This window comes from Chamaea fasciata, unplaced genomic scaffold, assembly GCF_029207755.1.
Source record: "Chamaea fasciata isolate MVZ Bird 193981 ecotype frontalis unplaced genomic scaffold, bChaFas1.0.hap1 SCAF_1145, whole genome shotgun sequence".
Taxonomy (NCBI): Eukaryota; Metazoa; Chordata; class Aves; order Passeriformes; family Sylviidae; genus Chamaea; species Chamaea fasciata.
In genome coordinates, this window is record NW_027095230.1 from 669 (window position 1) to 28,569 (window position 27,901).

Consider the following 27,901-nt stretch of genomic DNA (forward strand, 5'->3'; position numbering starts at 1 on the left):
TTTTTCCCCCAAAAAGCCAATTCCGAGGTTTTTTCCCCCAAAAAGCCAATTCCGAGGTTTTTCCCCCAAAAAGCCAATTCCGAGGTTTTTCCCCAAAAAGCCAATTCCGAGGTTTTCCCCCAAAAAGCCAATTCCGAGGTTTTTCCCCCCAAAAAGCCATTCCGAGGTTTTCCCCCAAAAAGCCAATTCCGAGGTTTTTCCCCCAAAAAGCCAATTCCGAGGTTTTCCCCCAAAAAGCCAATTCCGAGGTTTTCCCCAAAAGCCAATTCCGAGGTTTTTCCCCCAAAAAGCCAATTCCGAGGTTTTTCCCCCAAAAAGCCAATTCCGAGGTTTTTCCCCCAAAAAGCCAATTCCGAGGTTTTTTCCCCAAAAAGCCAATTCCGAGGTTTTTTCCCCCAAAAAGCCAATTCCGAGGTTTTTCCCCCAAAAAGCCAATTCCGAGGTTTTTTCCCCCAAAAAGCCAATTCCGAGGTTTTTCCCCCAAAAAGCCAATTCCGAGGTTTTTCCCCAAAAAGCCAATTCCGAGGTTTTTCCCCCAAAAAGCCAATTCCGAGGTTTTTTCCCCAAAAAGCCAATTCCGAGGTTTTTCCCCCCAAAAAAGCCAATTCCGAGGTTTTTTCCCCCAAAAAGCCAATTCCGAGGTTTTTTCCCCCAAAAAGCCAATTCCGAGGTTTTTCCCCCCAAAAAGCGCACCCGCCGCCGACGAGAGTGGGATTCGAACCCACGCGTGCAGCGCACAATGGATTAGCAGTCCATCGCCTTAACCACTCGGCCACCTCGTCCGCGGCTGCGCGCCCGCGCCCCGGCCCCAAGCGGCGCGCAAAGGGGGCGTGGCCGGAGCGGGGGAAGGGGCGTGGCCCGAGGGCGGGGTCTGGGCGGGGTTTGAGCTGGGGAGAGCGCGGGTTCGAATCCCGGCAGCGCCAAGAGGGGATTTTGGGGGGGTCTGGGGGATTTTGGGGGGATTTTGGGGGGGTTTTGGGGATTTTGGGGGGATTTTGGGGGGTTTTGGGGGGTTTTGGGGGGATTTTGGGGGGTTTTGGGGGATTTTGGGGGGATTTTGGGGGGTTTGGGGGGGTCTGGGGGATTTTGGGGGGATTTTGGGGGGGTTTTGGGGGATTTTGGGGGGATTTTGGGGGGTTTGGGGGGTCTGGGGGATTTTGGGGGTTCAGAGGGGTTTTGGGGGGATCTGGGGGGTTTTGGGGGATCTGGGGGATTTTGGAGAGTTTTGGGGGATTTTGGGGGTTTTGGGGGATTTTGGGGGTCTGGGGGCTTTTGGGGGTCTGGGGGATTTTGGGGGGTTTGGGGGGATTTTGGGGGGTTTGGGGGGATTTTTGGGGGGTCTGGGGGGTTTTTGGGGGGGTTTGCGGGGTTTTGGGGATAGGGGAGGGGATTTGGGGAGAGGGGATTTAGGGGGTCAGGGGAGGGGGATTTTGGGGATTTTGGGGGGTTTGGGGGGTCCTGGGGGGTTTCGGGGACAGGGGAGGGGATTTTGGGTGGGTTTGCCCATCCCCCACCCTCACCTGACCCCCCTTTCCCCATTTTTTCCCCCCATATTTCCTTTTTTTCCTTCTTTTCCCCGAATTTCCTCCTTTCCCCCCATTTTCCCCTTTTTTTCCTGCAAATTTCTCCTTTTCCCCCCAATTTTTCCCTTCCCCCCCAATCTTTCCTCTTTTATCCCAAATATTTTTTTCCCTTTTCCCCCCCAATTTTCTCCTTTCATTTTTTCCCAATTTTCTCCCATTTCCCCCCAATTTTCTGCTTTATTTTTTTTTCATTTTTTTCCCTTTTATTTTTCCCAGCCTTATCCCTTTCCCCCCCCACAATTTCCTGGTTTTACTTTCCCCCAGTTTTCCCTTTTATTTTTTTCCCAATTCTTTTCCCATTTTGCTCCAGTTTTCTCTTTTTATTTTCCCCAATTTTCTCCTTTTTTTTCCCCCAATTTTTTCTTTCATTTCCCCCCAATTTTCTTCCTTTTCTCTCCAATTTCCTCCTTTCATTTTTTCCCAATTTTCTCCCTTTCCCCCCTATTTTCTCTTTTATTTTTTTCCCAATTTCTCCTTTTTTTCCCCCAAATTTCCGCTTCTATTTCTTCTCGATGTTCTCCCTTTTCCCCCCCACAATTTTCTGCTTTTTTCTCTTCCCATTTTTCTCTTTTTTTCCCCACAATTTTTTTCCTTTCCCTCCCTCCCCCAAATTTTCCTCCCTTTTCGCCTCTTCTGCATCCGGGATTTCCTAAACTCCCCCTGCGGACCCAGAAATTTGTAATAAAAAGAGGGAAAAGGTAAAAAAAAAAAAGGGAAAAAGGGAAAAAATAAAGGGAAAAAAAAGTGGAAAAAAAATGGGAAAAGGGAAGGGGGGAAGGGGGAAAAAGGTGAAAAAAAACCGGGAAAAGGAAAAAAAAAATCCGGGAAAAAATGGTGGAAAAAATGGGAAAAGGGGAGGAAAACCCTGGAAAACTATAAAAAGAGGGAAAAAAAACTTTTGGTAAAAAGGAAAAAAAAAAAAAAAATTTAAAAATGGGGGGAAAAAAAATCGAAGCAAAAATGGGGATAAAAAACCGGGAAAAAAAATTAAAAAAAAAAAAAAAAAAAAAGCGGCGGCATCCAGGGGAAATGAGTCGGGAATTTTTAGTGGCGGTGGCGTTAATTTTGGTTAATTGGGATTGAATTAATGAGGTACCGCGGGAGCAGCAGAGTGGCGCAGCGGGAGCGTGCTGGGCCCATAACCCAGAGGTCGATGGATCGAAACCATCCTCTGCTAAATCCCGAATTTTTCCCGTTTTCCCACAGATTTTCCCCCTTTCCCCTTCAATTTCCCGCTTTTCCCCGCGCTCCTCCCGGTTTTCCACTCCTCTTCCCTAGTTTTTTTCCCTCATTTTCTCCATTTAATTTCGGAGGTTTTCTTGAAATTTTGGGTTTTTTTCCAGTTTTTTCTCCCCGCTCCCCTCAGTTCTCCCGGTTTTTCCTTCAATTTCCCCATTTTCCCCCCTCATTCCACCCCCCCCTTTTTTTTTTCCTCAAATTCCCCTCTTCCTCCTCCTTTTCCCCCTCATTTCCCCCATTTTCCCCCAATTCCCCCCGTTTTCCCCCCCAATTTTCCCGGTTTTTCTCTCAATTTCCCGATTTTCCCCGGCAGTTTCCCGGTTTCACCTTCATTTCCCCTCAAATTTTCCATTTAATTTCGGGGGGCTCCCCCCTCACTTTTATCTTTTTTTCCTCTCAATTTTCCCATCTTTTTTCCTAAATTTTCCCTTTTCCCCTCAATTTTCCTTCCCCCCCTCCCCCCTTTTCCCCCCGGTTTTTCCCTCAATTTTTCCATTTCTTTTTAGGGTTTTTTTTCCATTTCTTTTTAGGGTTTTTTTTCCTCTTTTTTTCCTCTTTTTTCCCCATTTTTTTTCTCTTTTCCCCTCATTTTTCCTATTCCCCCCCTCACTTCCCCCCTTTTTCCCCCTCAATTTTCCCCCTTTTAAACATCATTTCCTCTTTCCCCCCTCAGTTTTTCCATTCTCCCCTTTCCTTCTCCTCAATTTCCCCATTTTTCCCCCTTCAAATTTCCCCTTTCCCCCTCATTTTTTTCCCGACTTTTCCCCTCAAATTCCCTCTTTTTCCCCCTCATTTTTTCCCCTAATTTTCCCCATTTATTTGCCCTTTTTCCCCTCTGAATTTCCCCGATTTCCGCCTCACTTTCCCCTCGCTTTTCCCCCCTAACTCTCCCCACTTTCCCTCAATTCCCACCTCAACCATTCCATTTCCCCCTCGATTATCCCATTTTCCCACTTTTCCCCCTCATAATTCCCCGTTTTTCCCTCCTCCCCTCAATTCTCCCGTTTAAATCCATTTTTTCAGGAGGGCGGGGAAGGCAAAACGGAGTTTTCCAAAAACCGGGAAATTGGAAAAAACGTTCCAAATGTTTTTTAAAAAAATCGAGAAAAGTGCGGAGAAAAAAAAAAAAACAAAATATGGAGGGGAAGAAAAAAAAAAGGTTTTAAAAGGAGTGAGGAAAACGAGGGAGAAAAAATAAAATAAAACCGGGAAAAAAATATAAAGTAAAAGAATAGAAAGAACCTTCTTCGGGGTCGGGAATTTTGGGGTCCCGCCTTTTTGGGGTGGAAAATTTGGGGTTTTTTGGGGTCTCCTCCTTTTTGGGGTTAAGAAATTGGTTTTTTGGTTGTTTTTGTTTTCGAGGGGGGGTCTCCTATTTTTTGGGGGTTGGGAATTGTGGGGATTTTCTCCTTTCGGGGTTGAAAAATTGGGGGTTTTTTGGGGGAGGGGTCTCCGCTTTTTGGGCTTGGGAAATTGGGGGTTTTAATGGGGGATGGGGAGATCGGGGTTTGGGGGTTCGCCCTTTTTTGGGGAGGGGGATTCGGGTTTTTGGGGGGGTTTTAATGGGGAGATCGGGGTTTTGGGGTTTCCCCCTTTTTTGGGGAGGGGGATTCGGGTTTCTTGGGGTTTTTAATGGGGGATGGGGAGATCGGGGGGTTTTGGGGTTCCCCCTTTTTTGGAGTGGGGGATTCGGGTTTTTTGGGGGGGGGTTAATGGGGGGATGGGGAAATCGGGGGTTTTGGGGTTTCCCCCTTTTTTGGGGTGGGGGATTCGGGTTTTTTGGGGGTTTTTAATGGGGGATGGGGAGATCGGGGTTTTGGGGTTTCCCCTTTTTTGGGGTGGGGGATTCGGGATTTTTGGGGGGGGGGTTAATGGGGGGATGGGGAGATCGGGGGTTTTGGGGGTTCCCCTTTTTTGGGGTGGGGGATTCGGGTTTTTTTTGGGGTTTTTAATGGGGGGATGGGGAAATCGGGGGGTTTTGGGGGTTTCCCCCTTTTTTGGGGTGGGGGATTCGGGTTTTTTTGGGGTTTTTAATGGGGAAATCGGGGTTTTGGGGTTTCCCCCTTTTTTGGGGTGGGGGGATTCGGGTTTTTTGGGGGGCTCAGGCAGGTGGGGGGAATGTCCTGGGAAGGGTTTTGGGGTCCGAGGGCGGCGCGGAGAACGCGCGGCGCCGTGGCTTAGTTGGTTAAAGCGCCTGTCTAGTAAACAGGAGATCCTGGGTTCGAATCCCAGCGGTGCCTCGCCCGCCTGTCGCGACATCGCGATATTCTTCCCGTTCTTTTCCTCACGCATTGCGTCACTTATTTATTTATTTATTTATTTAATGTAATAAGTAATTTTTAAATGAAACGGCCAAATATAGGGGAGGAGCAAAAGAAGCCCCGCGAGCGGTTGGGAACAAAATCGGAAGCGGAAATAAGTTGGGGGGGAAAAAAAAAACGAAAAGAAAAGAAAAAAAACCGAAAGGAGAAGAGAAGAGAAGAGAAGAGAAGAGAAGAGAAGAGAAGAGAAGAGAAGAGAAGAGAAGAGAAGAGAAGAGAAGAGAACGAAAAGAGAAGAAAAGAAAGAAAAAGAAAAGAAAAGAAAAGAAAAGAAAAGAAAAGAAAAGAAAAGAAAAGAAAAGAAAAGAAAAGAAAAGAAAAGAAAAGAAAAGAAAAGAAAAGAAAAGAAAAAGGCAAGGAAAAGAGAAAGAAAAAAGAAAAAGAGAAGAAAAGGAAAGGAAAGGAAAGGAAAGGAAAGGAAAGGAAAGGAAAGGAAAGGAAAGGAAAGGAAAGGAAAGGAAAGGAAAGGAAAGGAAAGGAAAGGAAAGGAAAGGAAAGGAAAGGAAAGGAAAGGGAAAGGGAAAGGGAAAGGGAAGGGAAAGGGAAAGGGAAGGAAAGGAAAAAAGAAAATGAGAAGAAAAAAAAAAAAACAAAAAAAGAAAAGAAAAAAGAAAAGAGGGGCGTGATTCATTCCCTGACCGGGAATCGAACCCGGGCCGCGGCGGTGAGAGCGCCGAATCCTAACCACTAGACCACCAGGGAAGGCCGCCAGCGATCTTCCGCCGGCCGCCCCACAGCCATCAACACGCGCGTTGATTGGTTAAACCTGTTCCGGTGGGATGTCAATCGAGGCGGAGAGCCAATCAGAGCGCGGCTCGGCGTTAGTCACGCCCCCGCCTCAGTTTTCCCGCCTCCTGCTCCCCGCTCCGTGGGGGGAATCCCGGGGATTTTGGGGCGGGATTTGGGGGTTCCTTGGTGGGATTCGCGGTTTTGGGGCGGAATTCGAGGATTTGGGGCAAAACCCCCGCGTAGTTCGGGTGTAAATTCCTGGGTTTTGAGCTGCGCGGCGCCGAACACGCATGCCGCGCGCTGATTGGCTGCGCCAGTCCGGAGAGGGTGTCAAACACTGCGGAGAACCAATCAGAGTGCGGGCCCGCGGCGGTCACGCCCCCCGGCCCGGCTTTCCCCGCCTCCCGCGCCCGGCGCTGAGGGGAGGAAATTCGGGGATTTTGGGGAAGAATTCCGGAATTTTGGTGAAAAATTCGGGGATTTGGGGGTGGAATTCTCCGGTCGGCGGGGGAAATTCGGGGATTTCTGTGCGAAATGTGGAGATTTTGGGGCGAGATGGGGGGATTTTGAGCTGGGCGGTTCCGGCACGGTGATTGGCTGCAAGGGTTAAGATCAGATGTCAATCAAGTTTAGGAGCCAATCAGAGCGCGAATGTGATGTTTGGTAACGCCCCCATCTCGCCTTTCCCGCCCCCGGCGCTGAGGGGGGGAAAATCGGGAAATTGGGGGTTAAAATCCGGGATTTTGGGGTTAAATTCGGGAATTTTGGGGTTAAAATCGGGAATTTTGGGGTTAAAATCGGGAATTTTGGGGTGAAATCCGGGGATTTTGGGGTGAAATCCGGGGATTTCGGGGTGAAATTTGGGAATTTGGGGTGAAATCCGGGGATTTTGGGGTGAAATTTGGGGATTTTGGGATGAAATCCGGGGATTTTGGGGTGAAATCCGGGGATTTCGGGGTGAAATTTGGGGATTTTGGGGTGAAATTTGGGGATTTCGGGGTGAAATTTGGGAATTTCGGGGTGAAATTTGGGGATTTTGGGGTGAAATTTGGGGATTTCGGGGTGAAATTTGGGAATTTCGGGGTGAAATTTGGGGATTTTGAGGTGAAATCCGGGGATTTCGGGGTGAAATTTGGGGATTTCGGGGTGAAATTTGGGGATTTTGGGGTGAAATTGGGGATTTTGGGGTGAAAGTTTGGGATTTTGGGGTGAAATTTGGGGATTTTGAGGTGAAATCCGGGGATTTTGGGGTGAAATTTGGGGATTTTGGGGTGAAATTTGGGAATTTTGGGGTGAAATTTGGGGATTTGGGGTGAAATTTGGGGGTTTTGGGGTGAAATCCGGGGATTTTGGGGTGAAATCCGGGAATTTTGGGGTGAAATTTGGGGATTTTGGGGTGAAATTTGGGGATTTTGGGGTGAAATTTGGGGATTTGGGGTGAAATCCGGGGATTTTGGGGTGAAATTTGGGGATTTTGGGATGAAATCCGGGGATTTCGGGGTGAAATTTTGGGATTTTGGGGTGAAATTTGGGGATTTTGGGGTGAAATCCGGGGATTTTGGGGTGAAATTTGGGGATTTTGGGATGAAATCCGGGGATTTCGGGGTGAAATTTGGGGATTTTGGGGTGAAATCCGGGGATTTCGGGGTGAAATTTGGGGATTTTGGGGTGAAATCCGGGGATTTCGGGGTGAAATTTGGGGATTTCGGGGTGAAATTTGGGGATTTTGGTGTGAAATTGGGGATTTTGGGGTGAAAGTTTGGGATTTCGGGGTGAAAGTTTGGGATTTTGGGGTGAAATTTGGGGATTTTGAGGTGAAATCCGGGGATTTTGGGGTGAAATTTGGGGATTTGGGGTGAAATTTGGGGATTTTGGGGTGAAATTTGGGAATTTTGGGGTGAAATTTGGGGATTTGGGGTGAAATTTGGGGATTTTGGGGTGAAATTTGGGAATTTTGGGGTGAAATCCGGGGATTTTGGGGTGAAATCCGGGGATTTCGGGGTGAAATTTGGGGATTTTGGGGTGAAATCCGGGGATTTCGGGGTGAAATTTGGGGATTTTGCGGTGAAATTTGGGGATTTTGGGGTGAAATCCGGGGATTTCGGGGTGAAATTTGGGGATTTTGGGGTGAAATCCGGGGATTTTGAGGTGAAATCCGGGGATTTTGGGGTGAAATTTGGGGATTTTGGGGTGAAATTTGGGAATTTTGGGGTGAAATCCGGGGATTTTGGGGTGAAATTGGGGATTTTGGGGTGAAATCCGGGGATTTCGGGGTGAAATTTGGGGATTTTGGGGTGAAAGTTGGGGATTTTGGGGTGAAAGTTGGGGATTTTGGGGTGAAATTGGGGATTTTGGGGTGAAAGTTGGGGATTTTGGGGTGAAATCCGGGGATTTCGGGGTGAAATTTGGGGATTTTGGGGTGAAATCCGGGGATTTCAGGGTGAAATTTGGGGATTTTGGGGTGAAATCCGGGGATTTTGGGGTGAAATCCGGGGATTTTGGGGTGAAATTGGGGATTTTGGGGTGAAATTGGGGATTTTGAGGTGAAATCCAGGGATTTTGGGGTGAAATTTGGGGATTTTGGGGTGAAATTTGGGAATTTTGGGGTGAAATCCGGGGATTTTGGGGTGAAATTTGGGGATTTGGGGTGAAATTTGGGGATTTCGGGGTGAAATTTGGGAATTTGGGGTGAAATTTGGGGATTTTGGGGTGAAATTGGGGATTTTGGGGTGAAATTGGGGATTTTAGGGTGAAATCCGGGGATTTTGGGGTGAAATTGGGGATTTTGAGGTGAAATCCGGGGATTTTGGGGTGAAATCCGGGGATTTTGCTACAACCGCAAGGACACAAAGCTGCCAAGTCACTTTTAATCCTTTTCGGGGAGCGATTGAAGGGCCTGGAGGTGCCCCCAGGTGACACCCAGGTGACACCCAGGTGACACCCAGGTGACGCCGACACCACCCGGGCACCCCAGGGGGCTCCTTAGCTTCGGGAAAACCCAACCCCCCCCAAATTGGGTCGTTCCCGGGCCAAAGCCATCGGTGCCAGCCTCGGGTGTCCCCTGGGGTGTCACTCGGGGCTCAGCCACGTCCCCGCCTCCTCCACCTCCCGCGGCACCACCACGAACAGCTCCGAGGGTCCCTTGGCCAGCGCCGCCCGCAGGAACTCCCTGCGGGGACAAACGGGACGAACGGGGACGAACGGGGACAAACGGGGACAAATGGGGACAAATGGGGACGAATGGGGACAAATGGGGAGAAACGGGGACGAACGGGGACAAATGGGGACAAATGGGGACAAATGGGGACAAACGGGGACAAACGGGGACGAACGGGGACAAATGGGGACAAATGGGGACGAATGGGGACAAATGGGGAGAAACGGGGACGAACGGGGACAAATGGGGACAAATGGGGACAAATGGGGACAAACGGGGACAAACGGGGACGAACGGGGACAAATGGGGACAAATGGGGACGAATGGGGACAAATGGGGAGAAACGGGGACGAACGGGGACAAATGGGGACAAATGGGGACAAATGGGGACAAATGGGGAGAAACGGGGACAAACGGGGACAAATGGGGACAAATGGGGACAAACGGGGACAAACGGGACGAACGGGGACAAACGGGGACGAACGGGGACAAATGGGGACAAATGGGGACGAATGGGGACAAATGGGGAGAAACGGGGACGAACGGGGACAAATGGGGACAAATGGGGACGAATGGGGACAAATGGGGACAAACGGGGACAAATGGGGACAAATGGGGACAAACGGGGACAAACGGGACGAACGGGGACGAACGGGGACAAACGGGGACAAATGGGGACAAATGGGGACAAATGGGGACAAATGGGGACAAATGGGGAGAAACGGGGACAAACGGGGACAAATGGGGACAAATGGGGACAAACGGGGACAAACGGGACGAACGGGGACGAACGGGGACAAACGGGGACAAATGGGGACAAATGGGGACAAATGGGGACGAATGGGGACAAATGGGGAGAAACGGGGACAAACGGGGACAAACGGGGGAGAAATGGGTGACAAACGGGGACAAACGGGGACAAACGGGACGAACGGGGACAAACGGGGACGAACGGGGACAAATGGGGACGAACGGGGACAAATGGGGACAAATGGGGACAAATGGGGACAAATGGGGAGAAACGGGGACAAACGGGGACAAACGGGGGACAAATGGGGACAAATGGGGACAAACGGGGACAAACGGGGGACAAATGGGGACAAATGGGGAGAAACGGGGAGAAACGGGGACAAATGGGGACAAACGGGGACAAATGGGGAGAAACGGGGACAAAGGGGTGACAAACGGGGGACAAATGGTGACAAATGGGGGACAAAGGGGTGACAAACGGGGGACAAATGGGGGACAAATGGTGACAAATGGGGGACAAACGGGGGAGAAACAGGGACAATTGGGGACAAATGGGTGACAAATCGGGGACAAATGGTGACAAACGGGGGGGAGAAACGGGGGACAAATGGGTGACAAATGGGGGACAAACGGGGGACAAATCGGGACAAACGGGGGAGAAACGGGGACAAATGGGGACAAATGGGGACAAATGGGGGACAAACGGGGGACAAATTGGGACAAACGAGGGAGAAACGGGGACAAATGGGGAACAAATGGGGGACAAACGAGGGACGAACGGGGACAAAAGGGGGACAAAGGGGTGACAAAGGGGGGACGAACGGGACAAACGGGGGACAAAGGGGTGACAAACGGGGGACAAACGAGGGACAAACAGGTGACAAACAGGCGACAATGCCACGCCCCAGGTGACAAGAGGGATTCCCAATAGCGGTTAGGGGTCACAGAGGGGTCCGGAATTTGGGTCGGGGGTCTCAGAGAGTTCCCGAATTTGGGTCTGGGGTCTCGGGGTTCCATGCCTAATTTGAGGAGGGGTCCCACCACCTTTTATTCCAACACACCCACGGAGAAAGGCGAGATTCGAGAGATCCCCAATTGGCTTGGGGAGGGGGAGCGTCCCCAGTTCGGGTCGGGGGTCTCAGAGAGTTCCCAAATTTGGGTCGGGGGGCTCCCAGTGGGACTCCCCAATTTGGGTCTGGGGTCTCGGGGTTCTAGCCCAAATTCAGGGCGGGGGGATCCCACCACCTTTCATCCCAAAACACCCCAGGTGAGAACGGCGACATTCCAGAGATCCCCAATGGGGCTGGGGGCGCTCACAGAGGAGTCCCCGATTTGGGTCGGGGGTCTCGCAGACCTCCCCAGCTGGGGGGTCGGGGGTCCCAACCTGAGCTGCGGCTCGGCGCCGATGGCGGCGGGCGCGGCCAGTTTGGAGTCCAGGTTGTAGAAGGTGTCGCCGAGCCGTCGCACGCCCAGCCAGTGCGGGCGCGCCAGCGGCAGCGCCAGCGCGCCCAGGGTCACCCGCGAGGGCACGTTGAGCAGGAAGCCCAGGATGTGCGGCAGCGACAGCCGCTCCAGGGGGCTGCGGGGACGCCCCAAATTAGGGGAGGGGGCGCGGGTTAATTAGGGGAGGGGGCGCGGGTTAATTAGGGGAGGGGGCGCGGGTTAATTTACAGGGAGGAGCGTCGCCGCTTCGCGTCGGCCGGCGGGACAAGGAGAGGTTTGTGAGGTCCCCCGAATTTGGGTCGGGGGTCTCGGAGAGGTCTCAAATTGGGGTGGGGAGGTCCCGGAATTTGGGGAGGGGGCGTCTGGAATTTGGGGGAGGGGTCCCGCGGTCGCTTGTGCCGACCCCAAGGCCAGCAAGGGGCAAGGAGAGATTGGAGAGGTGCCCAATTGGGGCAGGGGTCTCGGAGAGGTCCCAAATTTGATTTGGGGGTCCCGGGAGGGGTCCGAAATTTGGGTCTGGGGGCCCGGAGAAGTCCCAAATTTGAGTCAGGGGTCCCAGAGGGAGTCCCGAATTTGGGTCGGGGGTCTCAGGGTTCTGTCCCCAATTTGGGGAGGGGTCTCGCCACCTTTTGTCCCAATACACCCACGGAGAGATTCCAGAGGTTCCCATTTGGTTTTGGGGTCCCAAATTTGGGGAGGGGTCTCGGAGATGTCGTAAATTTGGGTCGGGGGTCCCAGAGGGAGTCCCGAATTTGGGTCGGGGGTCTCAGGGTTCTGTCCCCAATTTGGGGAGGGGTCTCGCCACCTTTTGTCCCAATACACCCACGGAGAGATTCCAGAGGTTCCCATTTGGTTTTGGGGTCCCAAATTTGGGGAGGGGTCTCGGAGATGTCGTAAATTTGGGTCGGGGGTCCCATGGGTGGTCCGGAATTTGGGTCGGGGGTCTCGGGGTTCTGTCCCCAATTTGGGGAGGGGTCTCACCACCTTTTGTCCCAATACACCCACGGAGAGAAATTCCAGAGGTTCCCATTTGGTTTTGGGGTCCCAAATTTGGGGAGGGGTCTCAGAGATGTCCCGAATTTGGGTCGGGGGTCCCATGGGTGGTCCGGAATTTGGGTCGGGGGTCTCGGGGTTCTGTCCCCAATTTGGGGAGGGGTCTCACCGCCGTTTGTCCCAATACACCCACAGAGAGAAATTGCAGAGGTTCCCATTTGGTTTTGGGGTCCCAAATTTGGGGAGGGGTCTCGGAGATGTCCCGAATTTGGGTCGGGGGTCCCATGGGTGGTCCGGAATTTGGGTCGGGGGTCTCGGGGTTCTGTCCCCAATTTGGGGAGGGGTCTCACCGCCGTTTGTCCCACCAGACGGCCGCCAGCCCGCGCGTGCCCAGCGCCGCCATCACCACGTTGACGTCATAGTTCCCCGTGCCCAGGGGGCTGCGGTGGGGGTTGGGCCGCGAGTTGGGGGCCAACCTGGGGAGACCCCGACCCAAATTAACCCCGGGAGACCCCTCCCCAAATTAACCCCGGGAGACCCCGACCCAAATTAACCCCGGGAGACCCCTCCCCTAATTAACCCCAGGGGGACCCCAACCCAAATTAACCCCGGGAGACCCCGACCCAAATTAACATCAGGGGAGACCCCGACCCAAATTAACCCCGGGGAGACCCCGACCCAAATTAACCCCGGGAGACCCCGACCCAAATTAACACCGGGGAGACCCCTCCCCAAATTAACACCGGGAGACCCCGACCCAAATTAACCCCGGGAGACCCCGACCCAAATTAACCCCGGGGAGACCCCGACCCAAATTAACCCCGGGAGACCCCGACCCAAATTAACCCCGGGGGGACCCCAACCCAAATTAACACCGGGAGACCCCGACCCAAATTAACATTGGAGAGACCCCGACCCAAATTAACCCCGGGAGACCCCGACCCAAATTAACCCCGGGGAGACCCCGACCCAAATTAACATCAGGGGAGACCCCTCCCCAAATTCAGGAAACCTTCCCCCCCCTGCTCCAAATCCCCCTGGGACCCCTCCCCAAATTCAGAACCATCCCCCAACCTCCCGAGGACCCGTCCCCAGCCCCCTGGGACCCCTCCCCAAATTCAGGAAACCTTGTCCCTCCCCACAAATCCCCCTGGGACCCCTCCCCAGATTCAGAACCACTCCTCAACCTCCCCCAAAGCCCGCCGGGACCCCTCCCCAGCCCCCTGGGACCCCTCCCCAAATTCAGGAAACCTTCCCCCCCTTGCTCCAAATCCCCCTGGGACCCCTCCCCAAATTCAGAACCACCCTCCAACCTCCCCCAACCCCCCCTGGGACCCCTCCCCAAATTCAGGAAACCCCTTTAACCTCCCCCAAAGCCCCCCGGGACCCCTCCCCAAATCCAGGAGACCCCTTTAACCTCCCCCAAAGCCCCCCGGGACCCCTCCCCAAATCCAGGAGACCCCTTTAACCTCCCCCAAAGCCCCCCGGGACCCCTCCCCAAATCCAGGAGACCCCTTTAACCTCCCCCAAAGCCCCCCGGGACCCCTCCCCAAATTCAGGAAACCCCTTTAACCTCCCCCAAAGCCCCCCGGGACCCCTCCCCAGCCCCCCGGGCGCCCCTGGAATTGGGTCTGGGGTCTCACTGGCGGCAGATGCCGTCGGCCTGGGCCTTGCTGAGCCAGGGCCGCTGCAGGAGGTTGTTGAGGGCGTGCAGGGCGCAGAGCTCCAGGCGCTGCCGCTCGTGGTACAGCCCCGCCGGGACCCCCCCCAAATCCCGCCGGGGGCAGGGGGAGCCTGGGCGAGGGGGGCACAGCCTGAGCCACGGGTCTGCTCAAGTTCCTCCCAAAGCCCCCCCCCCCCCCAAAAAAACTTCCCCGGGACCCCCAAATTCCTCCCCAAAATTCCCTCCAACCCTCCCAAAGTTACCCCAGACCACAGGAAATCCCCCCCCCCCCCAAAGCTCAGAGACCCCTAAAATCCCTCCTAGAGACCCCCGGGACCCCCAAATCCCCCCCAGGGCCCCCAAATCTCCCCCAGGGCCCCCAAATCCCCCCCAGGACCCCCAAATCCCCCCCAGAACTCCCCCAATCCCACTCAGGACTCCACAAATCTCTCCAGGGATTCCCCCAAATCCCCCTCGGGACCCCCCAATCCCCCTGAGGACCCCCCAATCCCCCTCAGGAACCCCAAATCCCCCCCAGGACTCCCCAAATCCCCTTCAGGAACCCCAAATCCCCCCCAGATCACCCCAAATCCCCCTCCCGGGCCCTCGGCGCGGCCTCCCCCTCCCTCCCCCCCCCGAACCCCCTCGTGCCCCCCCAAAACCCCCCCGAGCCCTCCCTGCCCCCCCCAAAACCCCCCGGGACCCCCCAAAATGCGGCCCCGCCCTCCCCCTCCTCACCCCGCGCCTCCTCCGGGGCCATGGCGGCCGCTGCCCCCTCAGGCCGCGACTACAACTCCCGTCGTGCCCCGCGCTGCGCTGGCCAATGGGAGCGCGCCGACTTTCTTCCCGCCCTGCCTCGTTGGCCAATCAGCGCTTTGACCTTCCTCCCACAGCGTTTTGCGCCGCGGTCACCACCCAGCGGCGGAGCGCCCTTCCTCCCGTCGTGCCCCGCGCGGCGTTTCCGCCAATCAAAGCGCGTCTCCTTCCCCGCCGCCATGACAAGAAGGGCGCCACCACCGCGGGGTCCGGGCAGGGTTTTATTGTCCCCAAAGTGTCCCCAAAGTGTCCCCAAGATGTCCCTTCAGTGTCCCCGGCTGCGGTGTTTCCTCCGGCGTTCCGGCTCAGCAGAGCTTGACGCAGCCGCCGTGTCCTGTGCAGGCTGCGGGGAGGGGACAGAGTGAGGGTGGGGACACTGAGGGGACACTGAGGGGACACAGGTGACACCGGGGACAGGGACGGTGACGCACCCAGGACGCTGCTCCAGAAGCTGTGGCGGGTGGCGCTGCCGGTGACGTCGCCGGCGCCCGCGGGGTTGCGGCGGGTGCTGGTGACGGTCAGAGCGCGGCCGCCCTCGGCCACGGCGGTCACCTCCACGGCGATGACGTGCCAGTCGGGGACACTGCGGGGACAGTGAGGGGACATCATTGGGGACACTGAGAGTGACACCGAGGGGACACCGCGGTCACCTCCACGGCGATGACGTGCCAGTCGGGGACACTGCGGGGAATGTGAGGGGACATCACTGGGGACACCGAGGGGACACTGAGAGTGACACCGAGGGGACACCGCGGTCACCTCCACGGCGATGACGTGCCAGTCGGGGACACTGCGGGGACAGTGAGGGGACACTGAGAGTGACACCGAGGGGACAGTGGGGACATCATTGGGGACACCGAGGGGACAGTGGGGACACTGAGAGTGACACCGAGGGGACAGTGAGGGGACACTGAGAGTGACACTGAGGGGACATTGGGGACATCATTGGGGACACTGAGAGTGACACCGAGGGGACACCGCGGTCACCTCCACGGCGATGACGTGCCAGTCGGGGACACTGCGGGGACAGTGGGGACATCACTGGGGACACCGAGGGGACAGTGGGGACATCATTGGGGACACCGAGGGGACAGTGAGGGGAAACTGAGAGTGACACCGAGGGGACAGTGAGGGGACATTGAGAGTGACACCGAGGGGACAATGGGGACAGGGAGGTGACAATGGGGTGGCCCTGAGGGGACAATGAGGGGACGCAGAGGTGACAGTGACAGGACAGTGGGGGGATATGAGCGGGGACACGGGGGTGACGCGGGGGGAAGTGACGCTGATGGTGCCACCAGGAGATGACACACACACAGGTGACACACACAGGTGACACACAGGTGACACACACAGGTGACACACACAGGTGACACACACACAGGTGACACAGGTGACAGGTGACACACAGGTGACACACCTGGGGTCGGCCACCAGGCAGGCAGTGACGCCGTCGAAGCCCAGGTGACACAGGTGACACAGGAGGTGACACACACAGGTGACACACACACAGGTGACACACACACAGGTGACACACACAGGTGACACACAGGTGACACACCTGGGGTCGGCCACCAGGCAGGCGGTGACGCCGTCGAAGCCCAGGTGACACAGGTGACACAGGAGGTGACACACACACAGGTGACACACACAGGTGACACACACAGGTGACACAGGAGGTGACACACAGAGGTGACACACACACAGGTGACACACACAGGTGACACACAGGTGACACAGGTGACAGGTGACACACAGGTGACACACCTGGGGTCGGCCACCAGGCAGGCGGTGACGCCGTCGAAGCCCAGGCTCGGCGCCGCCACGGCCGCGGCCGCCATGGTGTTGACGTTGTTGGGGACGAGGGGACACAGCGGCCGCAGGGGACCCCGGTACAGCTCCGTCGTCGTCCCCGAGGCCACCGCGGCCGCCAGGCGCTCCCGGAGCCAGCCCTGGGCCCGGAAACTGCCGGGGGCCTTGGTCATTGTCACCTGCAGCGCCTGGGGACACGGGGACAGTGAGGGGACACTGAGGGGACACAGGGGACATGGGGACACCGCGGCCAGCCCTGGGCCCGGAAACTGCCGGGGGCCTTGGTCATTGTCACCTGCAGCGCCTGGGGACATGGGGACAGTGAGGGGACACTGAGGGGACACAGGGGACATGGGGACACCGCGGCCAGCCCTGGGCCCGGAAACTGCCGGGGGCCTTGGTCATTGTCACCTGCAGCGCCTGGGGACACGGGGACAGTGAGGGGACACTGAGGGGACACAGGGGACATGGGGACACCGCGGCCAGCCCTGGGCCCGGAAACTGCCGGGGGCCTTGGTCATTGTCACCTGCAGCGCCTGGGGACACGGGGACAGTGAGGGGACACTGAGGGGACAGTGTCCCCAAACCTGGACAGTGTCCCCTAACTCTGTCCCCAAGGCCGGGGGACAGCCGGACACAGTGACAGTGTGGGGACAGTGCGGGGACAGTGCGGGGACAGTGCAGGGACAGCAGTGACAAGGTCAGGGACAGGCCCCGGTGTCCCCAGGGCCACTCACAGCCAGTGTCCCCTCGCCGTCCATCCTGGCAGTGTCCCCAGTGTCCCCAATGTCCCTCCAGTGTCCCCATCAGTGTCCCCAGTGTCCCCAGTGTCCCCATTGTCCCCAGTGTCCCCATCAGTGTCCCCCCAGTGTCACCTGCAGTGTCCCCGCGCTGTCCATCCTGGCCATGTCCCCATTGTCCCCATTGTCCCCAGTGTCCCCCCGGTGTCACCTGCAGTGTCCCCGCGCTGTCCATCCTGGCCATGTCCCCATTGTCCCCAGTGTCCCCAATGTCCCCCCGGTGTCCCCATCAGTGTCCCCCCGGTGTCACCTGCAGTGTCCCCGCGCTGTCCATCCTGGCGATGTCCCCATTGTCCCCATTGTCCCCAGTGTCCCCCCGGTGTCCCCATCAGTGTCCCCCCGGTGTCACCTGCAGTGTCCCCGCGCTGTCCATCCTGGCGATGTCCCCATTGTCCCCATTGTCCCCAGTGTCCCCCCGGTGTCCCCATCAGTGTCCCCCCGGTGTCACCTGCAGTGTCCCCGCGCTGTCCATCCTGGCGATGTCGTCGCAGCCCCACAGCGCCCCCCTGGGGACGTACAGGGTGTGGCCGCCGCGCGCCGCCGCCTCGCGGAGCCGCCGCTCGGTGACAGCGTCCGCCAGGGCACAGGGGGACCCGAGCTGGGGACAGGGGACATCGATGGGGACATCAACGGGGACATTGGGGACAGCGTCCGCCAGGGCACAGGGGGACCCGAGCTGGGGACAGGGGACATCGATGGGGACATCGATGGGGACATTGGGGACATTGGGGACAGAGTCCGCCAGGGCACAGGGGGACCCGAGCTGGGGACAGGGGACATCGATGGGGACATCAACGGGGACATCAACGGGGACAGCGTCCGCCAGGGCACAGGGGGACCCGAGCTGGGGACAGGGGACATCGATGGGGACATCGATGGGGACATCAACGGGGACATTGGGGACAGCGTCCGCCAGGGCACAGGGGGACCCGAGCTGGGGACAGGGGACATCGATGGGGACATCGATGGGGACATTGGGGACAGCGTCCGCCAGGGCACAGGGGGACCCGAGCTGGGGACAGGGGACATCGATGGGGACATCGATGGGGACATTGGGGACATTGGGGACAGCGTCCGCCAGGGCACAGGGGGACCCGAGCTGGGGACAGGGGACATCGATGGGGACATCAACGGGGACATTGGGGACAGCGTCCGCCAGGGCACAGGGGGACCCGAGCTGGGGACAGGGGACATCGATGGGGACATCAATGGGGACATTGGGGACGTTGGGGACATTGGGGACACTGGGTGGGTCACCCTGGCCCTGCTGGCCCCTTCCTGATGTCCCCAATGTTCCCTTGTCCCCAACCCCCCCCAATGTCCCCAAACCCCCCGGTGTCCCCGGTGTCCCCAAACCCCCCCGGTGTCCCCAATGTCTCCAAACCCCCCCCCGGTGTCCCCGGTGTCCCCAAACCCCCCCAATGGCCCCGGTGTCCCCAAACCCCCCCGGTGTCCCCAATGTCTCCAAACCCCCCCAATGTCCCCAGTGTCCCCAAACCCCCACGGTGTCCCCAATGTCCCCAAACCCCCCCGGTGTCCCCAATGTCCTCAAACCCCCCCGGTGTCCCCAAACCCCCCCGGTGTCCCCGGTGTCCCCAAACCCCCACGGTGTCCCCAAACCCCCCCGGTGTCCCCGGTGTCCCCAAACCCCCCCAGTGTCCCCGGTGTCCCCAAACCCCCCCGGTGTCCCCAATGTCTCCAAACCCCCCCAATGTCCCCAGTGTCCCCAAACCCCCACGGTGTCCCCAAACCCCCCCGGTGTCCCCGGTGTCCCCAAACCCCCCCAGTGTCCCCGGTGTCCCCAAACCCCCCCGGTGTCCCCAATGTCTCCAAACCCCCCCAATGTCCCCAGTGTCCCCAAACCCCCACGGTGTCCCCAAACCCCCCCGGTGTCCCCGGTGTCCCCAAACCCCCCCAGTGTCCCCGGTGTCCCCAAACCCCCCCGGTGTCCCCAATGTCCTCAAACCCCCCCGGTGTCCCCAAACCCCCCCGGTGTCCCCGGTGTCCCCAAACCCCCCCAGTGTCCCCGGTGTCCCCAAACCCCCCCGGTGTCCCCGGTGTCCCCAATGTCACCATGAAGTCGGCGTGTCTCAGGATGTCCTCGCCGTGCTCCTGCGCCAGGCACGGATGGGCCACCTCCACCACCAGGTCCACGCCCCTGGGGACACCGGGGACATTTGGGGACACCGGGGGGACATTGGGGACATCGGGGACATTGGGGGACACTGGGGACATCGGGGACATTGGGGACATTGGGGACATCGGGGACATTGGGGACATTGAGGACTTTGGGGTTGGGGACGTTGGGGGTGGCATTGGTGACAGTGGGGACAATGAGGACGTTGTGGGGACCTGGGGGACATTGGGGGTGGATTTGGGATATTTTGGGGCGAATTTGGGAAGTTTTGGGGTGTTTTGGGGACATTTTGGGGTGGATTCGGGTATTTTGGGGTGGATTTGGGTATTTTGGGGTGGATTTGGGTATTTTGGGGTGTTTTGGGATATTTTGGGGTGGATTTGGGTATTTTGGGATATTTGGGCACATTTTGGGGTGAATTGGGGACATTTTGGGGTATTTTGGGAACATTTTGGGGTGTTTTGGGCACATTTTGGGGTGTTTTGGGCACATTTTGGGGTGGGTTCGGGCGTTTTGGGCACATTTTGGGGTGGATTCGGGAATTTAGGGGCGCTGGGGACGTTTCGGGGTGTCTCACGTGCTGGGCAGGTGGCGCAGGTCGGCCAGGCGCAGGTCGGGGGGCAGCGCCTGCAGCGCCCCCGCGGAGCGGGCCCAGACAAAGGACAGCGACAGCCCCAGCGGGGGACCGTGTGACAGCAGCTGTGACACCAGGAACTGCCCTGGGGACACCGCGATTGTCACTGTCACCGCCCTGTGACACCAGGAACTGCCCTGGGGACACCGGGATTGTCACTGTCACCTCCTGTGACACCGGGAACTGCCCTGGGGACACCGCGATTGTCACTGTCACCGCCCTGTGACACCGGGAACTGCCCTGGGGACACCGGGATTGTCACTGTCACCGCCCTGTGACACCGGGAACTGCCCTGGGGACACCGCGATTGTCACTGTCACCGCCCTGTGACACCGGGAACTGCCCTGGGGACACCGCGATTGTCACTGTCACCTCCTGTGACACCGGGAACTGCCCTGGGGACACCGCGATTGTCACTGTCACCTCCTGTGACACCGGGAACTGCCCTGGGGACACCGCGATTGTCACTGTCACCGCCCTGTGACACCGGGAACTGCCCTGGGGACACCGGGATTGTCACTGTCACCTCCTGTGACACCAGGAACTGCCCTGGGGACACCGGGATTGTCACTGTCACCTCCTGTGACACCGGGAACTGCCCTGGGGACACCGCGATTGTCACTGTCACCGCCCTGTGACACCGGGAACTGCCCTGGGGACACCGGGATTGTCACTGTCACCTCCTGTGACACCGGGAACTGCCCTGGGGACACCGCGATTGTCACTGTCACCGCCCTGTGACACCGGGAACTGCCCTGGGGACACCGGGATTGTCACTGTCACCGCCCTGTGACACCGGGAACTGCCCTGGGGACACCGGGATTGTCACTGTCACCTCCTGTGACACCGGGAACTGCCCTGGGGACACCGGGATTGTCACTGTCACCGCCCTGTGACACCGGGAACTGCCCTGGGGACACCGCGATTGTCACTGTCACCTCCTGTGACACCGGGAACTGCCCTGGGGACACCGGGATTGTCACTGTCACCTCCTGTGACACCGGGAACTGCCCTGGGGACACCGGGATTGTCACTGTCACCGCCCTGTGACACCGGGAACTGCCCTGGGGACACCGGGATTGTCACTGTCACCGCCCTGTGACACCGGGAACTGCCCTGGGGACACCGGGATTGTCACTGTCACCGCCTTGTGACACCGGGAACTGCCCTGGGGACACCGGGATTGTCACTGTCACCGCCCTGTGACACCGGGAACTGCCCTGGGGACACCGCGATTGTCACTGTCACCGCCCTGTGACACCGGGAACTGCCCTGGGGACACCGCGATTGTCACTGTCACCTCCTGTGACACCGGGAACTGCCCTGGGGACACCGGGATTGTCACTGTCACCGCCGCCCCCCGTGTCCCCTCCCAGTGGTCCCAGTCCCTCCCAGTACCGAGTTTCCCGTATCCCAGAATTCCCACGCGCCGGGTCCGCGGCTGCTCCTCCATGGCCTGGGGTGGGAATGGCTCATTAGCGCTAATTAACGCTGATTAACCCGTCATTAACGTGGATTAACCCTTAATTAGCACTGATTGGCCCCCTAATTCACAGTGATTGCCTCCTAATTCACCCTGATTAACCCCTAATTAACACTAATTAACCCTTAGGTATGACTGATTAGGCCTTAATTCACACCGATTACCCCTAATTAACACTTATCCACACTGATTAACCACTAATTCCCACTGAGTGACCCCTAATTAACAATAATTAACCCTTAATTAACACTGATAACTCTTAATTCACCCATATTAACCCCCAATTAACACTAATTAACCCCTAATTTACACTAACTAACCCCTAAATCAGGAAGATTAACCCAAATTAACACTAATTAACCCCTGATTAACTATTAATCGCCCCAATTAGCCCAAATTCACACCGATTAACCCTTAAGTGACCACGTAACAAACAACTAGTGCCTAATTAACTCCCTAATTAATCCCCAGAACCCCTGAATTAATCCCAACCACCCCTAATTAACCCCAAATTTCCCTAATTAACCCCAAATCCTCGTAATTAACCCCAAATTTCCCCTAATTAATCCCAAACCATCCTAATTAACCCCAACCCGCCCTAATCAACACTAATTAGCTCCACCCTCTGCTAATTAACCCCCCAAATCCCCTCCCCCTCCCCTCATTACCCCCTCATTAATCACCCCCGCCCCCCCAATTAACCCCAAACACCCCAATTAACCCCAAATTCCCCTAATCAACCCCAAATTCACCTAATTAACGCCCGACCGCCCCAATTAACCCCACCCCCTGCTAATTAACCCCTCCAATCCCCTCCCCCTCCCCTCATTAATTACCCCCTCCCCCCTAATTAACCCCGGGCCCCTCCATTCCCCCCCAACCCCCCCTAATTCCCCGCCCTAATTAACCCGAACTCACTAATTAGCGGCCTCGCCCCTCCCCCAGCGGCCCCGAGCGCCCTTTGCCCCCTCCGCCCCTCCCCCACCCCAGCGGCACTTCCGGGGGGAGGGGCGGGGGGAGGGGCGGGGGGAGGGGCCTGGGGGCGTTTTTTGGGGGGGGGGTCGCGCCCCTGGGGCCCATTTTTGGGGTCCCCCCCCTCCCCCATCCCAGTGTTTCCGGTGTGGGGCGCGATTCCCCTCCCCCCGGCTGTTCCCGTTCCCATGGCAACCGCCGTTCCCGCGCTTTCCGCTCCTCCCCGGCTGTTCCCGTTCCCATGGCAACCGCCGTTCCCGCGTTTTCCGCTCCTCCCCGGCTGTTCCCATGGCAACCGCTCTTCCCGCGCTGTCCTCTCCTCCCCGGCTGTTCCCATGGCAACCGCCCTTCCCGCGCCGTCGTTTTCCCCCCCCGGCGCTGTTCCCGTTGCCATGGGAACCGCCCCCCATCCCGCCATTCCCACGGCCGCGCCCCCTCCCCTCGCCCCGCCGTTCCATGGCAACGCCGCAGTGCCCTTCCCCCATTCCCCCCCTCCCCCCGCGCTGTTCCCATGGCAACGGAGCATCCGCAGCGCCCCCCCCCCCCGTCCCCGTTCCCATGGTAACGGGAACGGCGGGGGGAGGGGAGACCCCCCCCCGGGAAATGGGGGAGGGGAAATTTGGGGCGATTTTCGGGGATTTTGGGGGGAATTCGGGGGGGATTCGGGTGGGGTTTGGGACTTTTTTTATTTAGGTAATTCGGGGGGATTTGGGGGCGTTTTTAGGGGATTTTTAGGGCGTTTTTAGGGGATTTTGGGGGGATTTTGGGAGAATCGGGGGATTTGGGGGATTTTTGGTAATTCTGGGATTTTTTCGGGGTGTTTTCAGGTGGTTTTGGGGCAGTTTTAGGGGATTTTTGGGGCGTTTTTAGGGGATTTTTAGGGCGTTTTTAGGGGATTTTGGGGGGATTTTGGGAGAATCGGGGGATTTGGGGGATTTTTGGTAATTCTGGGATTTTTTCGGGGTGTTTTCAGGTGGTTTTGGGGCGTTTTTAGGGGACTTTTGGGGCGTTTTTAGGGAATTTTGGGGGGATTTGGGGAGAATCGGGGGATTTGGGGGATTTGGGGGATTTTTGGAAATTAGGGGATTTTTTTTGGGTGTTTTCAGGTGGTTTTGGGGCGTTTTTAGGGGATTTTGGGGGGATTTTGGGAGAATCGGGAGGATTTGGGGTATTTTTGGCAGTTCTGGGATTTTTCGGGGTGTTTTCAGGTGATTTTGGGGCGTTTTTAGGGGGATTTTGGGCGTTTTGGGGGGTATTTTGGGAGAATCGGGGGCTTTGGGGGATTTGGGAGATTTTTGGTAATTCTGGGATTTTTCAGGGTGTTTTCAGGCCGTTCGGGGGCGTTTTTGGGGGATTTTGGGGTGGGTTTGGGGTGTTTTGGGGGATTTTGGTGGTCTTGGGGTTTTTTAGGTGGTTTTTGGGGGTTTTTTGGGGCAGATTTTGGTGGGTTCGGGGGTAATTTTTCGGTGTTTTGGGGTTCTTTTGGGGGCATTTTTGGCGCAGTTTTCCTGAGTTTTTGGGGCGATTTGGGGATTTTTTAGGTGGGGCTGCTGGGAACTGTCGGGGGTGTTTTGGGGTTGTTTCGGGGTCTTTTGGGTGCATTTTCGGGGATTTTTTGGGGTGTTTTGGGGTTTTTTGAGCGGAATTTTGGGGTGGTTTTGGGGGTTTTTAGTGTGGGGTTTTTTTGCACTTTGGGGGTATTTTTCTTGCAGGTTTTGGGGTATTTTTTTAGGTGCTTTTGGGGAATTTTTGGGGTGTTTTCCTGTGGATTTCGGGGTATTTGGGGGGTGTGTTTGGGGGTATCTTTGGCGAGACTTTCAGGCGGGTTTCTGAGGTTATTTTGGGGGAATTTTGGGCCGGTTTTGAAGCGGTTTTTCGGACGTTATTTTGGGGGAGGTTTTGGGGTGGTTTGGGGGTATTTTTGGTGCGGTTTTGGGGAGTTTTTGGCGCATTTCTCGGCCACGTTGTGAGCACACAAAGGACGCCGCCGGTCCAGGGTCATTCACAACCCGAAACTGCCCCAAACCCACTGAAAACCACCCAAAAACCGCTCCAAACCCACCCAAACCCGTCCCAAACCACCCCAAAACCCACCCAAAAGTCCCAAATCCATCCCAAAAACACCCCAAACCCACCCAAAAGTCCCAAAACCCACCCAAAAGTCCCAAATCCCATCCCAAAATCACCCCAAACCCACCCAAAAGTCCCAAATCCATCCCAAAATCACCCAAAACCCACCCAAAAGTCCCAAATCCATCCCAAAATCACCCCAAACCCACCCAAAAGTCCCAAATCCATCCCAAAGTCACCCAAAACCCATCCAAAAGTCCCAAATCCATCCCAAAATCACCCCAAACCCACCCAAAAGTCCCAAATCCATCCCAAAATCACCCCAAACCCACCCAAAAGTCCCAAATCCATCCCAAAATCACCCCAAACCCACCCAAACGTCCCAAATCCATCCCAAAATCACCCAAAACCCACCCAAAAGTCCCAAATCCATCCCAAAATCACCCCAAACCCACCCCAAAACCACCCCAAAGGAGGCAAAAATCCCGTAACAACCCAAATCCATCCTAAACCCACCTTAAACCCCCAAACCCGCATCCCAAACCACCCCGAATCCCTCAAGGCATCCAAAACCCACCCAAACCCGCCCCAAGACCCCAAACCCACCCCAAAACCACCTCAAAGCCACCGCGAGGCCCTAAAACCAGCCAAAGCCACCTCGAAACGATCCAAAGCCGTCCTGAACCAGCCCAAAAGTGCTAAAAACCACCCGAAATCCACAAAAACCACCCCCAAAACCGCCCCAAATGTCACAAAGACGGAGCAAACGCATCCTAAACCGCCCCAGACCCCCCTAAAACCGCCCCAGACCCCCCTACAAACCACCCCAGACCCCCTAAAACCGCCCCAGACCCCCTAAAACCACCCCAGACCCCCGAAAACCGCCCCAGACCCCCCTAAAACCGCCCCAAACCCCCCTAAAACCGCCCCAAAACCCCCTAAAACCGCCCCAGACCCGCCTAAAACCGCCCCAAACCCCTAAAACCGCCCCAGACCCCCTAAAACCGCCCCAGACCCCCTAAAACCGCCCCAGAACCCCTAAAACCGCCCCAGACCCCCTAAAACCACCCCAGACCCCCTAAAACCGCCCCAGACCCCCTAAAACCGCCCCAGACCACCTAAAACCGCCCCAGACCCCCTAAAACCGCCCCAGACCCCCCTAAAACCACCCCAGACCCCCTAAAACGGCCCCAAACCCCCTAAAACCGCCCCAGACCCCCTAAAACGGCCCCCAAACCCCCTAAAACCGCCCCAGACCCCCTAAAACCGCCCCAGACCCCCTAAAACCGCCCCAGACCCCCCTAAAACCGCCCCAACCCCCCCTAAAAGCACCCCAGACCCCCTAAAACCGCCCCAGACCCCCTAAAACCGCCCCAGATCCCCCTAAAACCGCCCCAAACCCTCCTAAAACCGCCCCAGACCCCCCTAAAACCGCCCCAGACCCCCCTAAAACCGCCCCAGACCCCCTAAAACCGCCCCAGACCCCCCTAAAACCGCCCCAGACACCCTAAAACCGCCCCAAACCCCCTAAAACCGCCCCCAAACCCCCCCTAAAACCGCCCCAGACCCCCTAAAAACCGCCCCAGACCCCCCTAAAACCGCCCCAGACACCCTAAAACCGCCCCAGACCCCCTAAAACCCGCCCCAAACCCCCCTAAAACCGCCCCAAACCCCCTAAAACCGCCCCAAACCCCCCTAAAACCGCCCCAGACACCCTAAAACCGCCCCAGACCCCCTAAAACCACCCCAGACCCCCGAAAACCGCCCCAGACCCCCCTAAAACCGCCCCAAACCCCCCTAAAACCGCCCCAGACCCCCCCTAAAACCGCCCCAAACCCCCCTAAAACCGCCCCAGACCCCCCTAAAACCGCCCCAAACCCCCTAAAACCGCCCCAGACCACCTAAAACCGCCCCAGACCCCCTAAAACCGCCTCAGACCCCCTAAAACCACCCCAGACCCCCTAAAACCACCCCAGACCCCCGAAAACCGCCCCAACCCCCCTAAAACCGCCCCAAAACTTCTCAAACCCTCCCTAAGACACCCCAAAGCGCCAAAAAAATCACCCCAAGGCACAAAAAGAACCCCAAACCCGCACGGAGACCACCCAGAGCCACCCCAACCCCCCCCAAACCGCCTTAAACCACCCAAAAAAACCCCAAAGCCCACCCCAAACCCATCCTAAAGCACCCCAAATCACGCCAAGCCCATCCTAAGTCCCCCCCAAATCCCAGAATCCCATATCCTGCTCCACAAAATCCCCCCAAATCCCCAGTCCCGACTCCCCCAAAGCCCCAAATCGCTGCCTCCACACCCCAAATCCCCGCCCCCGAGATCCCAAATCCTGCCCCCCAAAGCCCAAAAACCCCAAATCCCGGCCCCAAACCCCCAAACCCCAAATCCTGGCCCAAAATCCCAAATCCCGCCCCCCAAACCCCAAATCCCGCCCCCCAAATCCTGTCCCCCAAACCCCCAAACCCCAAATCCCGGCCCCCAAATCCCAAAACCCCAAATCCTGTCCCCCAGACCCCAAATTCCGCCCCCCAGACTCCAAACCCCAAATCCCGGCCCCCCAAACCCCAAACCCCGCCCCCAAACCCCAAACCCCCAAATCCCGGCCCCCCAGACCCCAAAACCCCAAACCCCGACCCCAGACCCCAAATCCTGGCCCCCAGACCCTAAACCCCGCCCCCCCAGACCCCAAACCCCGCCTCCCAGACTCCCAAATCCCAAACCCCGCCCCCAGACCCCAAAACCCCCAAACCCCGCGCCCCAGACCCCAAATCCCGCCCCAAAACCCCAAACCCCGCCCCCCAGACCCCCAAATCCCAAATCCCGGCCCCCAGACCCCAAACCCCGCCCCCAGTCCCCAAACCCCCAAACCCCGCCCCCAGACCCCAAAACCCCAAACCCCGCCCCCCAGACCCCAAATCCCGCCCCCAGACCCCAAAACCCCAAACCCCGCCCCCCAGACCCCCCAAATCCCGCCCCCAGTCCCCAAACCCCCAAACCCCGCCCCCAGACCCCAAAACCCCAAACCCCGCCCCCCAGACCCCCAAATCCCAAATCCCGGCCCCCAGACCCCAAACCCCGCCCCCAGTCCCCAACCCCCCAAACCCCGCCCCCAGACTCCCAAATCCCAAACCCCGCCCCCAGACCCCAAAACCCCAAACCCCGCCCCCCAGACCCCAAATCCCGCCCCCAAAACCCCAAACCCCGCCCCCCAGACTCCGAAATCCCAAATCCCGGCCCCCAAACCCTAAATCCCATACTCCGCCCCCCAGACCCCAAACCCCGCCCC

The 27,901-nt window shown here is 57.4% G+C and overlaps 2 protein-coding genes and 4 non-coding genes across 6 annotated transcripts; 2 read left to right on the forward strand and 4 right to left on the reverse strand.

Annotated features, from left to right (window-relative positions):
• Positions 1-700: 700 nt before the first annotated feature.
• On the reverse strand, positions 701-782 carry TRNAS-GCU (transfer RNA serine (anticodon GCU)). The gene has a single exon. It is a non-coding gene; the product is annotated as a tRNA-Ser (tRNA).
• A 1,906-nt stretch (positions 783-2,688) lies between these two features.
• On the forward strand, positions 2,689-2,760 carry TRNAM-CAU (transfer RNA methionine (anticodon CAU)). Its single transcript has one exon. It is a non-coding gene; the product is annotated as a tRNA-Met (tRNA).
• Positions 2,761-4,988: 2,228 nt separating this feature from the next.
• On the forward strand, positions 4,989-5,062 carry TRNAT-AGU (transfer RNA threonine (anticodon AGU)). The gene has a single exon. It is a non-coding gene; the product is annotated as a tRNA-Thr (tRNA).
• A 711-nt stretch (positions 5,063-5,773) lies between these two features.
• TRNAE-CUC (transfer RNA glutamic acid (anticodon CUC)) lies at positions 5,774-5,845 on the reverse strand. Its single transcript has one exon. It is a non-coding gene; the product is annotated as a tRNA-Glu (tRNA).
• Positions 5,846-8,851: 3,006 nt separating this feature from the next.
• On the reverse strand, positions 8,852-14,716 carry LOC136284575 (josephin-2-like). Its single transcript, XM_066174927.1, has 5 exons — positions 14,617-14,716; positions 13,859-14,009; positions 12,566-12,691; positions 11,164-11,358; positions 8,852-9,041 (listed from the first exon to the last, which is right to left on the reverse strand). The coding sequence occupies exons 1-5, from the start codon at positions 14,636-14,638 to the stop codon at positions 8,942-8,944; spliced, it is 594 nt and encodes a 197-aa protein (XP_066031024.1). The 5' UTR covers positions 14,639-14,716; the 3' UTR covers positions 8,852-8,941.
• A 106-nt stretch (positions 14,717-14,822) lies between these two features.
• Positions 14,823-22,171, reverse strand: LOC136284576 (aspartate dehydrogenase domain-containing protein-like). Its single transcript, XM_066174928.1, has 7 exons — positions 21,476-22,171; positions 20,021-20,162; positions 19,380-19,464; positions 17,755-17,904; positions 16,462-16,694; positions 15,126-15,277; positions 14,823-15,037 (listed from the first exon to the last, which is right to left on the reverse strand). Exons 1-7 carry the CDS (start codon positions 21,528-21,530, stop codon positions 15,000-15,002), a joined length of 855 nt encoding a protein of 284 aa, XP_066031025.1. The 5' UTR covers positions 21,531-22,171; the 3' UTR covers positions 14,823-14,999.
• Between the last annotated feature and the right edge of the window lie 5,730 nt (positions 22,172-27,901).

Coding starts and splice junctions, on each gene's coding strand:
- LOC136284575 (XM_066174927.1), bottom strand. CDS start 14,638: ATGGCCCCGGAGGAGGCGCGGG. Junction 14,010..14,616: donor GGCCCCGGAGGAGGCGCGGG/GTGAGGAGGGGG, acceptor CCCCTCGCCCAG/GCTCCCCCTGCCCCCGGCGG. Junction 11,359..12,565: donor GTCTGGTGGGACAAACGGCG/GTGAGACCCCTC, acceptor GCGTCCCCGCAG/CCCCCTGGAGCGGCTGTCGC.
- LOC136284576 (XM_066174928.1), bottom strand. CDS start 21,530: ATGGAGGAGCAGCCGCGGACCCGGCGCGTGGGAATTCTGGGATACGGG. Junction 20,163..21,475: donor TCTGGGATACGGGAAACTCG/GTACTGGGAGGG, acceptor CGGTGTCCCCAG/GGCAGTTCCTGGTGTCACAG. Junction 19,465..20,020: donor CTGCGCCACCTGCCCAGCAC/GTGAGACACCCC, acceptor CGGTGTCCCCAG/GGGCGTGGACCTGGTGGTGG.